Source organism: Bos indicus, chromosome 15 (genome assembly GCF_029378745.1).
Source record: "Bos indicus isolate NIAB-ARS_2022 breed Sahiwal x Tharparkar chromosome 15, NIAB-ARS_B.indTharparkar_mat_pri_1.0, whole genome shotgun sequence".
NCBI lineage: Eukaryota > Metazoa > Chordata > Mammalia > Artiodactyla > Bovidae > Bos > Bos indicus.
Genome location: NC_091774.1, coordinates 16393976 through 16409224, shown reverse-complemented (window position 1 = coordinate 16409224; position 15249 = coordinate 16393976). Strand labels below are relative to the sequence as shown.

Here is a 15249-nt window from a genome sequence, read left to right as displayed (position 1 = left end):
CTTTTAAATCCCACTCTTCAGTGGGTCTTCCCCATCTCAAGAAATGGTACCACCATTCACTCAGTTGATTAGGCCTAGAAGGCAAATCCTCTCTCCATGGTCAGTCCATCAGTGAATCCTGTGAAATCTACATTTGAAAGATATTTGAAATCTCCCCACCTTGCCCAAAACATCTACTTCTGCTTCATTGACTATGCTAAAGCCTTTGACTGTGTGGATCACAACAAACTATGGAAAATTCTGAAAGAGATAGGAATACCAGACCACCCTAACTTCCTCCTGAAAAACCTGTATGCCAGTCAAGAAACAACAGGTAGAACCAGACATGGAACAACAGACTGGTTCCAAACTGGGGAAAGAGTACATCAAGGCTGCATATTGTCACCCTGCTTATTTAACTCACATGCAGAGTACATCATGCAAAATGCTGGGCTGGAGGAAGCACAAGCTGGAATCAAGATTGCAGGGAGAAATATCAATAACCTCAGATATGCAGATGACACCACCATTATGGCAGAAGATGAAGAACTAAAGAGCCTCTTGATGAAAGTGAAAGAGGAGAGTGAAAAAGTTGGCTTAAAACTCAACATTCAAAAAATGAAGATCATGGCATCTGGTCCCATCACTTCATGGCAAATAGGGAAACAGTGGAAACAGTGAGAGACTTTATTTTGGGGGGCTCCAAAATCACTGCAGATGGTGACTGCACCCATGAAACTAAAAGACACTTACTCCTTGGAAGAAAAGCTATGACCAAACTAGACAGCATATTGCCAACAAAGGTCAGTCTAGTCAAAGGTGTGGTTTTTCCAGTAGTCGTGTATGGATGTGAGAGTTGGAGCATAAAGAAGGCTAAGCACTGAAGAACTGATGCTTTTGAACTGTGATGCTGGAGAAGACTCTTGAGAGTCCCTTGGACTGCAAGGAAATCAAAGCAGTCAGTCCTAAAGGAAATCAGTCCTGAATATTCATTGGAAAGACTGATGCTGAAACTGAAACTCCAATACTTTGGCCACCTGATGGGAAAGGCTGACTCATTAGAAAAGACCCTGATGCTGGGAAAGATTGAAGGCAGGAGAAGGGGACGACAGATGATGAGATGGTTGGATCGCATCACTGACTCAATAGACATGAGTTTGAACAAGCTCCAGGAGATGGTGATAGACAGGGAAGCCTGGTATGCTGCAGTCCATGGGGTCACAAAGAGTCAGACGTGACTAAGCAGCTGAACAATAGCAACCACTTTGCCCACAATCACCTGCCCCAAACCCCAGTCGTCTCTTGCAGGCTCAGCAATAGCCCCCAGTGACAATTTCTACTCCTTCCCCCTGCAGTCTATTCTCTTCTCAGAAACCAGAGGCATCTCTGACAAACATAAATTTTTGCCCATCACCGCCATGCTAAAGCTCTCCAATGCCTTCTTATTTTCCTTAGGCTAAATTTCACCTTTGTCGTGTGGCCTGCTCACCTCTGTGAACTCATCTCCCATACTCTCTGACTCCACTTTAGCCACACAGTTTTTCTTGAAATTCCCTTGAGAGTCTTCTCCAGCACCACAGTTAAAAAGCATCATTTCTTCAGCACTCAGCCTTATGTATGGTCCAACTCTCACATCTGTACATGACTACTGGCAAAACCAAAGCTTTGACTATACAGACCTTTGTCAGCAAAATGATGTCTCTGTTTTTTAATATGCTGTCTAGGTTTGTTGTAGCTTTTCTTCCATGGAGCAAGTGGTAGCAATAAGAAAAAAAGTATTTCTGTGGTATCCATGCCTCCAATAAATGTAGAAAAAGAAAAAACTGGGAGAGCCAATTATTTCTTACCTCTAGCCTCCTCTACTTACTTATATTATTTGCCTGGCCCTTTCTCTCTCTTTTTTCTATGTGTATATACACATATGAATATATATTTTTATTTGAATTTAAGCAATATATACTGTTCTTTATATACACCCAGTTCAGTTCAGTCAGTCGCTCAGTCGTGTCCAACTCTTTGCGACTCCGAGAATTGCAGCACGCCAGGCCTCCCTGTCCATCATCAACCCCCAGAGTACACCCGGGGGTGTACTAAATCCTGGGAATCGTTAACTTATTGACCTCACTGGGCCTCACTTCTAGCGTTGTTTTATTGTTTGGGGGCATGTCTCTTGCTCTTGTTACATGTTGTTGTTGCTAAACAAGCCTACTTGGTTTTGTTGTTAAGCAAGTCTGCTTCCTTCAGTCATCATTAACTTACAGGAGTCTCCTATACCTTTTGCTTCACTTACAGTCCCCCAGTGGGATTAGCTATTTAATCTCCTACTTTGTCCCTTTACTCTTTCCGTATCACTATTCTTCCCATTTTGTAGCTCTAGAAGCTGAGACTAGGGGAAGGTACAGTAACTGTTGCCACTCAGTGGAATAACTGATACATGAATGTAGGTTCATCTGAAGCTGGTATCTTTGCTCTTTGTCACTGGGTTATACTTTATAAGATTATATTTTCTTAGAGGGAAAAAAGATTTGAAACTGCATTGGTAGCGAATAGTATTATTTTCGGTTAACACAAGATTGTCATGATCTTATCCAGGTTCAGGTTCAAACCTGAGATAGAACAGGTTTCAGAGGCTTTACACGTTCTGTCAGATAAGCCATTGGGCCTGGATCTACAGAATCTCACCATCCTGAAAAAAAGAAATGCAGCTTTCTGACCAGCAGTGCAGGAGACCAGTTGTAATACAGAAGTGTGTGTGTGCGCTCAGTGCTCAGTTGTGTCCGACTCTTTGCGACCCCATAGACTGTAGACCACCAGGCCCCTCTGTCCATGGGATTCCCCAGGCAAGAATACTGGAGTGGGTTACAATTTCCTTCTCCAAGGGATCTTCCCAACCCAGGGATCAAACTCAAATCTCTTACATCTCCTACATTGGCAGCCAGGTTCTTTAGCACTAACACCACCTGGGAAGCCCTGTAATACAGGAGATGTGGGTCAATCCCTGGGTCAGAAGATGCCCTGGAGAAGGAAATGGCAGCCTACTCCAGTGTTCTTGCCTGGGAAATCTAATAGACAGGGGAACCTGGTGGGCTACAGTCCATGAGGGTCTGAGCTTCCCTGGTGGCTCAGACGGTTAAGTGTCTGAGTGCAATGCGGGAGACCAGGGTTCAATCCCTGGGTCGGGAATACCCCCTGGAGGAAGAAATGGCAACCCATTCCAGTACTCTTGCCTGGAGAATTCTATGGACAGAGGAGCCTGGTGGGCTACAGTCCATGGGGTCGCAAAGAGTTGGACACGACTTGAGAGACTTCACTTTACTTTCACTTAGCAACTAAATGGCTGACCACCACCATGTAACTTTCTGGATAAGTAAAGAATTTAGCTAACACAGAAGCAGAAGATATTAAGAAGAGGTGGCAAGAATACACAGAAGAACTCTACAAACAAGATCTTCATGAACCAGATAATCACGATGGTGTGATCACTCACCTAGAGCCAGACATCGTGGAATGTGAAGTCAAGTGGGCCTTAGAAAGCATCACTATGAACAAAGCTAGTGGAGGTGATGCAATTCCAGTTGAGCTGTTTCAAATCTGAAAGATGATGCTGTGAAAGTGCCGCACTCAATATGCCAGCAAATTTGGAAAACTCAGCAGTGGCCACAGGACTGGAAAAGGTCAGTTTTCATTCTAATCCCAAAGAAAGGCAACGCCAAAGAATGCTCAAACTACCACACAATTGCACTCATCTCACACGCTAGTAAAGTAATACTCAAAATTCTCCAAGCCAGGCTTTAGCAATACGTGAACTGTGAACTTCCTGATCTTCAAGCTTGTTTTAGAAAAGGCAGAGGAACCAGAGATCAAATTGCCAACATCTTCTGGATCATCGAAAAACCAAGAGAGTTCCAGAAAAACATCTATTTCTGCTTTATTGACTATGCCAAAGCCTTTGACTGTGTGGATCACAACAAACTGTGGAAAATTCTTCATGAGATGGGAATACCAGACCACCTGACCTGCCTCTTGATAAATCTATATGCAGGTCAGGAAGCAACAGTTAGAACTGGACATGGAACAACAGACTGGTTCCAAATGGGAAAAGGAGAACGTCAAGGCTGTACATTATCACCCTCCTTATTTAACTTATATGCAGAGTACATCATGAGAAACACTAGACTGGAAGAAACACAAGCTGGAATCAAGATTGCAGGGAGAAATATCAATAACCTCAGATATGCAGATGACACCACCCTTATGGCAGAAGTGAAGAGGAACTAAAAAGCCTCTTGAAGAAAGTGAAAGAGGAGAGTGAAAAAGTTGGCTTAAAGCTCAACATTCAGAAAACGAAGATCATGGCATCCGGTCCCATCACTTCATGGGAAATAGATGGAGAAACTGTGGCTGACTTTCTTTTTGGGGGCTCCAAAATCACTGCAGATGGTGACTGCAGCCATGAAATTAAAAGACACTTACTCCTTGGAAGGAAAGTTATGACCAACCTAGATAGCATATTCAAAAGCAGAGACATTACTTTGCCAACAAAGGTCTGTCTAGTCAAGGCTATAGTTTTTCCTGTGGTCATGTATGGATGTGAGAGTTGGACTGTGAAGAAGGCTGAGCACCGAAGATTTGATGCTTTTGAACTGTAGTGTTGGAGAAGACTCTTGAGAGTCCCTTGGACTGCAAAGAGATCCAACCAGTCCATTCTGAAGGAGATCAGCCCTGGGAGTTCTTTAGAGGGAATGATGCTAAAGCTGAAACTCCAGTACTTTGGCCACCTCATGTGAAGAGTTGACTCATTGGAAAAGACTCTGATGCTGGGAGAGATTGGGGGCAGGAGGAGAAGGGGGCGACAGAGGATGAGATGGCTGGATGGCATCACTGACTCGATGGACGTGAGTCTGAGTGAACTCCAGGAGTTGGTGATGGACAGGGCGGCCTGGCGTGCTGCAATTCATGGGGTCGCGAAGAGTCGTCAGACTGAGCGACTGAACTGAACTGAACTGATAATTCATGTATTTTTAGTGGTTCCCTGAAATTTTCCCCCTCCTTCCAATTTTTTTAAAAGAAGAGGTAGGTTTATGAGGCATGCATTACAGGACTATTGCATTCATTTTGCCATTGATTTTAAAACAATATCTACATTTCAAAAAATTCTGTAAGAGAACCACACAGGAGTAAATTAATGTACTAATTTAATGTTTTTAAGTTGCTAGGGTTTTTTGTATTTTTCTGGCTAAAACTAGCAGAGTTTATGGTGGTCGTGAAAAATTTGATGAATGAAGCTTACTAGTTTTCTCTTACACAACATTCTATTTCCTGATTAATTTTGGGAGTGTGGTACCAGACACATTCATTTGTGTCTATATGTGCCTGAATGCATGCAAACTTACTTTGAGTCTGGTTTATTATGTTTAGTATAAATTTAAGAAATGTAAAACGTTACCCAGCAATTGCGGATATTTTTGCTATTCATTAACACATTCAACAAAAATGTTTTTGTACCTGCAATATACAAGGAACTTACTAGACACCAAAAGCATGTTAAAATAATTACCAAAAAAAAAAAAAGAGATAATTACAGAGCTCAGAAGTCACCAAACAAAAGTTTAAATGACTTGAAATTTTCTTCCTCTGACCACGTTTACACAAAGGAAGCATGGACAGTATGTTTCTAAGCTGGCTTCTCAAGGTCTAATGTTCATTATTCACAGTCTGGAGACAGCTGAAGGAAACAAAAATGTTTTTAAAGGGCAGCCTTCTCTGTCGGACCAGGTCAGATCCCATCGGCCAAAATTTTCAGCATAAAGACTTTGTTCTGTAGCTTTCAAATTCAGGATAAAAACACACCTAAAAAGATTTCTGAGTAGAATAGGCTTGGAGGCAAGAAAAGAGGAGAAAGAAAAGAATCTCTATAATATTCCTACCTTCCAGAAAGGACTTAATTCTTTTCTCCTGGCTTCTCTCTGTGCCTGCTTCTCTTTTCAGGTTAAGCTGCCAGCAGAGGTCTCTCTGGCCAGCTCCACCCCTCCCCCTCCTTGTCTTCCTTTCTCCACCTGGAAAGCGTTTGCCCAGAGCTTAGAGGCTGAAGCTCCCTTTAAAGATGCCGCTGCTTCAATGGGTATTCATACTTCTTGCTCGTCCTCTTTTCCTCCAGGAGAATGTATCACTTTCCATAACATTTTCATCCAAAAATATCCTATCTGCTCAAAATCACGCTATTTATCCCAGCAGCCTCTATCCCCAAGTACAATAAATGCTTGTGACTAACAGTATTCTGCTTTGAGAGTTTTCTTTTCTCACCCAGGTGTTTCTGGGCATATGCATTCGTGTTTCAGGTACTTTCTCTGTTAGGGCTTCCCTGTTGGCTCAGCAGTAAAGCATCCTCCTGCCGATTCAGGAGACTCGGCTTTGATCCCTGTGTCAGGAAGATCCCCTGGAGAAGAAAATGGCAACCCACACCAGTATTCTTGCCTGGGAAATCCCAAGGACAGAGGAGCTTGGTGGGTTACAGTCCAAGGGGTTGCAAAAAATTGGACGTGACTTAGGGAATAAACAACAACAGCAACAGATTGTTTCTATCAAGTTGTGCTTGCATCTGAAAGAGCAAACGAAATTAGATTGGTACAATCTTTCCATCTAATTTGAGATGGGTTTTCTACAGAGTTTTGCCCCCAGATCTTTTTTTTTCATATTTATTTATTTAGCTGTACTGGGTCTTAGTTGCTGTATATGAACTCTTAGTTGTGGCATGTGAGATCTAGTTCCCTGACCGGGGATAGAATTCAGCCAACTGCATTGGGAGCACGGAGTCTTATCCACAGGACCACCAGGGAAGTCCCTGCCTCTGGATTTTTACCTGTTTTCTATTTACCAGACCTTCCCACAATATGGAATAAATCGAAACGTATTTCCTTAGTGTTGCATAGGGTGTCACAGAGAGTATTGAATAAATGTTTGTGGACTCCTTCATCTGAGAGTTTATTACCCTTTTCTATGTCTACACAGGGCAAAAGAGGAAACTGCCTTGATCAGTTAAGAGAAGATTTGGGTTAGATATTAGAAACAGCTTGAATTTTGTAAGGTCTTGGCAGAAGGAAGTTGTGGAGACTTCCTTGAAGGTCTTTAGAAAGGAGGGGGGAACTAATCTTGACAGATAGCTTCAGCCACTCCATTCAGGAGCAGAGAAGGAGTCAGTTCAGTGAGTCACTTCAATGACTGTGCCTCTGGAAACAGAGTCTCAGTCCATGCTTGGACAGGAAAATCATTGTCTCTGTAAAAAAAAAAAAAAAAAGCTACTATTTATTGCGTACAAAGCACTTATGTCCATTTCATCCAAATGCAACAACAATCCTTCAAGGTAGATATTATTGTCATCCCCGTGAGAGGACTGACACATACTGGATTAAATGATTTGCCCAAAGTCATAAAACTGGTAGGTGGTAGAGAAGGGACTGAAACCCAGATCTCCTCAGATCCCAAAGGCTGTGCCCCCAGTCATTACCTGCTATAGACTCCTTTCTGGAGGGGTCATGTCAGTGTGTTTGCCATAGGAAACCTTACGTCTATGGAGAATATTGGATATTAACATTTGTAGCTTCAGAAATGGGAAAACCAACTTAACGGCACTTACCTGAATTCACTTCTTTGTTTAACTTGGGTCACAGTTTTCTACACAGTAAATTCTCACTAAATACTTGTTAACTGACTCCCCAAATGTAAACATGTGATTTTAAGATACATAGAAAAGCCCAGTGCAAATCATTACTAAGCCAACACTTATTGACAGTATCAGGATTTAGGACCCTAACTTGCCTTGTGCAATGAGTAGACATTCAGTTCAGTTCAGTCCCTCAGCCATGTCGGACTCTTTGCGACCCCATGAACCGCAGCATGCCAGGCCTCCCTGTCCATCACCAACTCCCGGAGTCCACCCAAACCCATGTCCGTTGTGTCGGTGATGCCATCCACCCACCTCATCCTCTGTCGTCCCCTTCTCCTCCTGCCTTCAATCTTTCCCAGCATCAGGGTCTTTTCAAATGAGTCAGCTCTTCACATCAGGTGGCCAAAGTATTGGAATTTCAGCTTCAACATCAGTCCTTCCAATGAACACCCAGGACTGGTCTCCTTTAGGATGGACTGGTTGGATCTCCTTGCAGTCCAAGGGACTCTCAAGAGTCTTCTCCAACACCACAGTTCAAAAGCATCAATTCTTTGGCGCTCAGCTTTCTTTATAGTCCAACTCTCACATCCATATATGACTACTGGAAAAACCATAGCCTTGACTAGACGGACCTTTGTTGGCAAAGTAATGTCTCTGCTTTTGAATATGCTATCTAGGTTGGTCATAACTTTCCTTCCAAGGAGTAAGTGTCTTTTAATTTCATGGCGGCAGTTACCATCTGCAGTGATTTTGGAGTCTAGAAAAATAAAGTCAGCCACTGTTTCCACTGTTTCCCCATCTATTTCCCATGAAGTGATGGGACCAGAAGCCATGATCTTAGTTTTCTGAATGTTGAGCTTTAAGCCAACTTTTTCACACTCCTCTTTCACTTTCATCAAGAGGCTCGTTAGTTCTTTTTCACTTTCTGCCATAAGGGTGGTGTCATCTGCATATCTGAGGTTATTGATATTTCTCCTGGCAATCTTGATTCCAGCTTGTGCTTCTTCCAGCCCAGCATTTCTCATGATGTACTCTGCATATAAGTTAAATAAGCAGGGTGACAATATACAGCCTTGACCTTCTCCTTTTCCTATTTGGAACCAGTCTGTTGTTCCATGTCCAGTTCTAACTGTTGCTTCCTGACCTGTATACAGGTTTCTCAGGAGGCAGGTCAGGTGGTCTGGTATTCCCATCTCCTTCAGAATTTTCTACAGTTTATTGTGATCCACATAGTCAAAGGCTTTGGCATAGTCAATAAAGCAGAAATAGATGTTTTTCTGGAACTCTCTTGGTTTTTCAATGATCCAGCAGATGTTGTCAATTTGATCTCTGGTTCCTCTGCCTTTTCTAAAACCGGCTTGAACATCTGGAAGTTCATGGTTTACATATTGCTGAAGCCTGGCTTAGAGAATCCTAAGCATTACTTTACTAGTGTGTGAGATGAGTGCACTTGTGTGATAATGTGAACATTCTTTGGTATTACCTTTCTTTGGGACTGGAATGAAAACTGACCTTTTCCAGTCCTTTGGCCACTGCTGAGTTTCCCACATTTGCTGGCATATTGAGTGCAGCACTTTCACAGCATCATCTTTTAGGATTTGAAATAGCTCAACTGGAATTCCATCACCTCCACTAGCTTTGTTCGTAGTGATGCTTCCTAAGGCCCACCTGACTTCACATTCCAGGATGTCAGGCTCTAGGTGAGGGTGGGTGATCACACCTTCATGATTATCTGGTTCATGAAGATCTTTCTTGTACAGTTCTTCTGTGTATTCTTGCCACCTCCTCTTAATAGACATTACGTTACAAATATTTTGCCGTGATGTTTTCCAGTTAGTTTACTGTTTCAAGGGGAAGATTAACCAGCATCTAGTTTAAAAGATTGTAGGATCTACTGGAGGAGTTAATCTGGTAACTTTAGGTTATGTTATCTTTGGAAATATTTTGTGCTTCTAGAAGTTAAATCAGAATCAGATAAGACTGACCAATGAAGTCCACGTTTTACCTATTACATATTCCTAATTTCTCTGTGTTTTGATGTTGGTTTCTTTAATGACTTTTCATCTCTTTCTTCAGGGGAAGTTAAATTAGTAGCACTGTAGATGTTTAACTGCATAGGAAATAATTGAACAAATGAACTGGAATTACACATTAAACAAATGCTAAAGTCTTTGGGTAGTGTAATTAACTCAAATAAGTCTCCATCCAAATCTGAGAAAAATAATCACCAGGTAAATAGTTTAAAAACACTCTGTGCTAAAAACAGTAGAAACTAATAATCATTATCTTGCTTTTGAAAATATTGACAGTGGCCCTGGAAGGGATTTGGAGCATTAAAAGGAACCTCCCTGTGGGAGGCTTGAAGCCAGGACTGCAGAGCAGGAACAGCTTACTGCCACAAGCCAAATACTATTCAAGGCACGGAGGCCTGAGAAGTAAGATCCTGATACCCTTGATTTCCCCCTGCTCCCTGGTGGCTCAGACGGTAAAGAATCTGTCTTCAGTGAGGGAGATCTGGGTTTGATCCTAGAGTCGGGAAGATCCCCTGGAGAAGGGCATGGCAACCCACTCCAGTATTCTTGCCTGGGGAATCCCATGGACAGAGAATCTTGGTGGGCTACAGTCCATGGGATCACAAAGAGTTGGACATGCTGAGCGACTAACTCTTTCTTTCATACTTGATTTCCAAGCCCAGTGTGGAGGGTGCTATTGCTATGCTGTCCTAAGTCACTTCCATTATGTCCGACTGTTTGCAAACCCATGGATTGTAGCCCACCAGACGCCTCTATCCAAAGGGTTCTCCAGACAAGAATACTGGAGTGGGTTGCCATTCCCTTCTCTAGGGGATCTTCCCAACCCAGGGATCAAACCTGCATCTTACGACTCCTGCATTGGCAGGCAGGTTCTTTACCACTAGCGCTGAGCAGTTTATAAACCAGTGATGTGTTTTATTTATAGTTCTCAGTCAAAATCCAATCTTTTTTTGACTTGTTTCTCTCAGGTTACTTGTAGTTCAGCAGTTCAATTCATTGCTTTATTGTGGAACTTGAACAGTTATAGTTCAGGTAACCAATTTACCCCATGGATACAATAGAAGTTCACACTCCTGAGTTACACCCCTGACTCTTTTTATCCGTGGCACACTTTGCAGCCCACAGACTCAGTGGGTAGGAATCTTGCACTGTCCTTTTCTTGTAGATGGTTGATCTGTGTTTACTAGTGGCAATGAGGAAAGAGAGATGATGAAATTCAGGAAGAATAAGGTAACTGTTTTACTTGGTTCCATGAGTTTTATCCTATTTTAGGTAGGAGGCCAACAGGGTGGCCCCAGTACACTGTTCCTCACAGACAGTATGTTTGGGGAAAAAAGTATTACTCATTCCTCACTCTCCTGCCAGCGTCTGCCAGCAATATTTGTGGCAGGATGTGGAGAAGGCAGGGATTCTCACATGGGGGTACAAGCAGTGTCCAGATAGTGGAGGGACATGCAGTTAGGTCCTGAAAACAGCTCTACATTTTGAGGGAACCCTGGGCTGAGAAGAGAGAAGTGCATAAGTGCCAAGCTTGGGTACTCTTTACCTAAATGTGAGTCATACTGGCAAGTGCTATGGAGCGCTTTGTATTCTAGACCCTTTTAATGTAGTTATCTATTAAATCTTCACAACAATCACATGAAGCAGGTACAGTTCTTTTCACAGATGAGGAAACTGAGACCTAGAAAGCTTGAAATAATTTACTCAAGCCAGTCAGCTAGCGAGAAGAAGTGACTAGACACCAGCAGCTCTGTGAGTCAGCAGTGCATAGGAGCTGGGCTGTCCGCTGGGCCTGGAGGCAGGTGAGGGCTCAGCCCAAGTGCCACAAAAGAAGGGGCTCCCAGGGAGGCGGCCTCTGGAATATGGATTCAGTAGGAGGAAAATATGGAGAAGGCACTGGCAACCCACTCTGGTACTCTTGCCTGGAAAATCCCATGGAGAGAGGGGCCTGGTGGGCTGCAGTCCATGGGGTCGCTAAGAGTCGGACACGACTGAACAACTTCCCTTTCACTTTTCACTTTCATGCATTGGAGAAGGAAATGGCAACCCACTCCAGTGTTCTTGCCTGGAGAATCCCAGGGACGGGGGAGACTGGTGGGCTGCCGTCTATGGGGTCGCACAGAGTCGGACACGACTGAAGCGACTTAGCAGCAGCAGCAGCAGGAGGAAAATACAGCCACTAAAGACTGACACACAAAGTGAAAAGATAAAAACTTGTTACCTAAGGGATTCACGTAGCAAAAAGGAACCAGTAATGGACACCTGGGTTTAATAATAATAACGTAGTCGTAATCACCATTTACAGTGTGCCAGGCATGGCAGCGGGAGTTTTATAGTTATGTAATCTGCAGAGTCACACAAGATGAGGGTTTTAGTCTCCATTTTCCAGGTGAGAAAATTGAGGCTTGGAGACTTTTTGCATTACCCAACTTCCTGTGTCTAGGGAGTAGTGAGGCCAGAACTATAAGCCGATGTCTGTCTCACTTCCAACACTATGCTTCAACCTCTGTGAAACCACGGCAGAGAAATTCACACATCGGACAACAAGGGCTGAATAGCAGTGGTTAAACAGGCTCAAATGCCAGGGCCAAGGAATGCAGGGTTAGGGACCTGGGAGGCAACTGAATGAAAACCCACAGATGTGCGTGTCCTAAAGTACTGCTTGTTCAACCCAAGTCTGGGACACTTGCCCAGCGGGGACTGTTTATTTCAACTTTCCACCCAGTTACTCAGGTCCCAACTCTAGAGGGTAAATCCAACATTCCAATAAAACTCACAAAGCAATTTATTTTAAAGGTGATTTTCTAAGGTCATATTATAAGACCGGTTTGAAGAACAAGTTACCTTCAGCTTAAGACATAGAAGTGCAACAGATTCCCTGACTTATCAATTAAGGGCATATAATAAAAAACATATGTTTGATTTGGACTATAATTACAATACTTTCACCCATACAGTTTAGGAGAAACTTATTCACAGCTCCCACTCATTGATACTCTTCCACATTACCTTCCTAGCAGCCCTCAGCCCTCTATCTCCAGCCCACTGTCAAGCTCTTACAATGATCATGTTACAGTAACTGTTATTGTTGAATGTTTTAGCTACAACTCTGTAAGTTACCAGCTGCATTTTGCCATCTAAAATGCTTCTATCTGCTATACAAATCATAGCTGATGAATCCATAAGAATCGGTTGATAATTGATAGGAAGAATCACTGTCTGCAGTGTAGTGATCACTGGAGTTGTGACTCCTCCAACATTTAACACACGCCATTTAAAATTAGAATCCTTTTTAATTCTAGAATCAATTGTAGTTCTAAATTCTAAAACACTTAGGTTAGACAAGAATACTCAACCCAGCAAGACTCCTGTTCAGATTTGCTGGAGAAATCAAAAGCTTTCCAGACAAGCAAAAGTTAAGAGAATTCAGCACCACCAAACCAGCTTTACAACAAATGCTAAAGGAACTTCTCTAGGCAGGAAACACAAGAGAAGAAAAAGACCTAAAAAAAAAAAGTAATTAATAGTAATAGGATCATACATATCGAAAATTACCTTAAATATAAATGAATTAGATGCACCAACCAAAAGTCATAGACTGGCTGAGTGGATGAAAATGTGTACATGTATGCACTTCCACCTACAACATCACTGTACTTAACTCCCCAAATTGTACATAATTACGTTAAATTGTTAGGTTAATCATGTTTCTATTATGGCTTGCAATTGAAATTATCTTTTATTTTTTTGTCTGGCTATTGATTGTGAAAACTGATAAACATTTTTTACTACTGTGATTATGTAACTATTACTCATTTTAATACCATTGTATCATGATTGGTCAACAGAAAATAATAGAATTCTATATCACTAAAACTACCATTTAATTAAAAAAAAAACCTGTAATCACTTTTTAAAATCCAAAAGTACATTAGAATTATCTTGGAATTTTTTGAAAAATACAAATGCCCAGGTACTGGTTTTTTCTCCAAAATTGCAGATGTAATTCTAATGAGCAGCGATGTTTAGAAACAACTGGACTCTATGATGATGTTTTGCTAATGCTAATGCTAAGTCACTTCAGTCGTGTCCGACTCTATGTGACCCCATAGACGTCAGCCCACCAGGCTCCGCCGTCCCTGGGATTCTCCAGGCAAGAACACTGGAGTGGGTTGCCATTGCCTTCTCCAATGCATGAAAGAGAAAAGTGAAAGTGAAGTCGCTCAGTCATGTCCGACTCTTAGCGACCCCATGGACTGCAGCCTACCAGGCTCCTCTGTCCATGGATTTTCCAGGCAAGAGTACTGGAGTGGGGTGCCATTGCCTTCTCCGATGATGATGTTTTACTTTTATCTAATTTGTTTTACCCTTTGTATTTCAATTCAGTGCTTTCATTTAGTTTATGTTTTCCAATTTGTGTCTTTGTTGTTGTTGTTGTTCTTTCTCAAGCCTTTATCAAGTGTAGTAGAAAAGCTTTTGCATACATATGTATATAAATGGAGTTTCCCGGGTAGCTCAAACAGTAAGTAATCTGTCTGTAATGCAGAAGACCTGGGTTTGATCCCTGGGTTGGGAAAATCCCTGGGAGAAGGGCATGGCAACCCACTCCAGTATTCTTGCCTGGAGAATCCCATGGACAGAGGAGCCTGGTGGGCTACAGTCCATGGGGTCTCAAAGAGTCGGACACAACTGAGCGACTTACACACACACATACATATATAAGTAATATGCATAATATAATATATATATTTTAAAAGATATAAACTTTTATATGCTTAAAATAACTCAGGAAGGACGTAGAAACTGGTTATAGAAGTTGTCTCTAGGGAGGAGAAAGACACTAGAGGAGAGACCTAAAAACTGAAGCATAATATACATACAAATAAGTTCACATATTGTAGGTGTACAGCTCAGTTTTCACAAACTGAGCACATCTGAGTAACCAGCACTTAGAATAGGAATCAGAGTCTTATCAGCATCCCCAAAGCAAAAAGGGTAACCCTTTACCTTTTAGTTTTTGGCTGTGCTGTCTTCATTGCCGTGTGGGCTTTCTCTAGCTGCGGAGAGTAAGGGCCACTCACTGGTTGCGGTGCTCGGGTCTCTCGTGGCCGTGGCCTGCCTTGTTGCGGAGCATGGTTTCCAGGGCTCACGGGCTTCAGGAGTTGCTGCTCTCGGGCTCAGTAGTTGTGGCCCACAGGCTTAGTTGCTTCACAGCAACTAAGGGATCAGGGATCCCTTCCTGGACCAGGGACCAAACCCATGTATCCTGCATTGGCAGGTGGATTCTTCACCACTGAACCACCAGGAAACCCACTTCTGTTGTTTATGTTCTGGGTGTTTTTTTTTTGGCCATGAGGCCTGTGGGATAGTTTGACAATTTAATTAGTGGGGGTCTCTTTGGGTACATCTTGTTTGGGACTCAGGGCTTCTTGGACTTGGTTATCTGATTCCTTTGCCCCAGATTAGGGAAGCTTTCAGCCATTATCTCTTCAAATAAGCTTTCTGTCCCTTTCTCTTTCTTGTTCTGGGACCTCTTTTATGTGACTGTTCCTCCCCTTGACGTTCTCTCAGTGG

At 42.6% G+C, this 15249-nt stretch overlaps 1 protein-coding gene across 1 annotated transcript in view; it reads left to right on the top strand.

Annotated features, from left to right (window-relative positions):
* C15H11orf97 (chromosome 15 C11orf97 homolog) overlaps positions 1 to 15249 on the top strand; it is a 38864-nt gene that overhangs the window by 10054 nt on the left and 13561 nt on the right. Inside the window, exon 3 of the mRNA XM_070803354.1 lies at positions 9952 to 10077. Within this exon, the coding sequence (XP_070659455.1) occupies positions 9952 to 10077 (126 nt within the window). The remainder of the gene's footprint in view (positions 1 to 9951; positions 10078 to 15249) is intronic.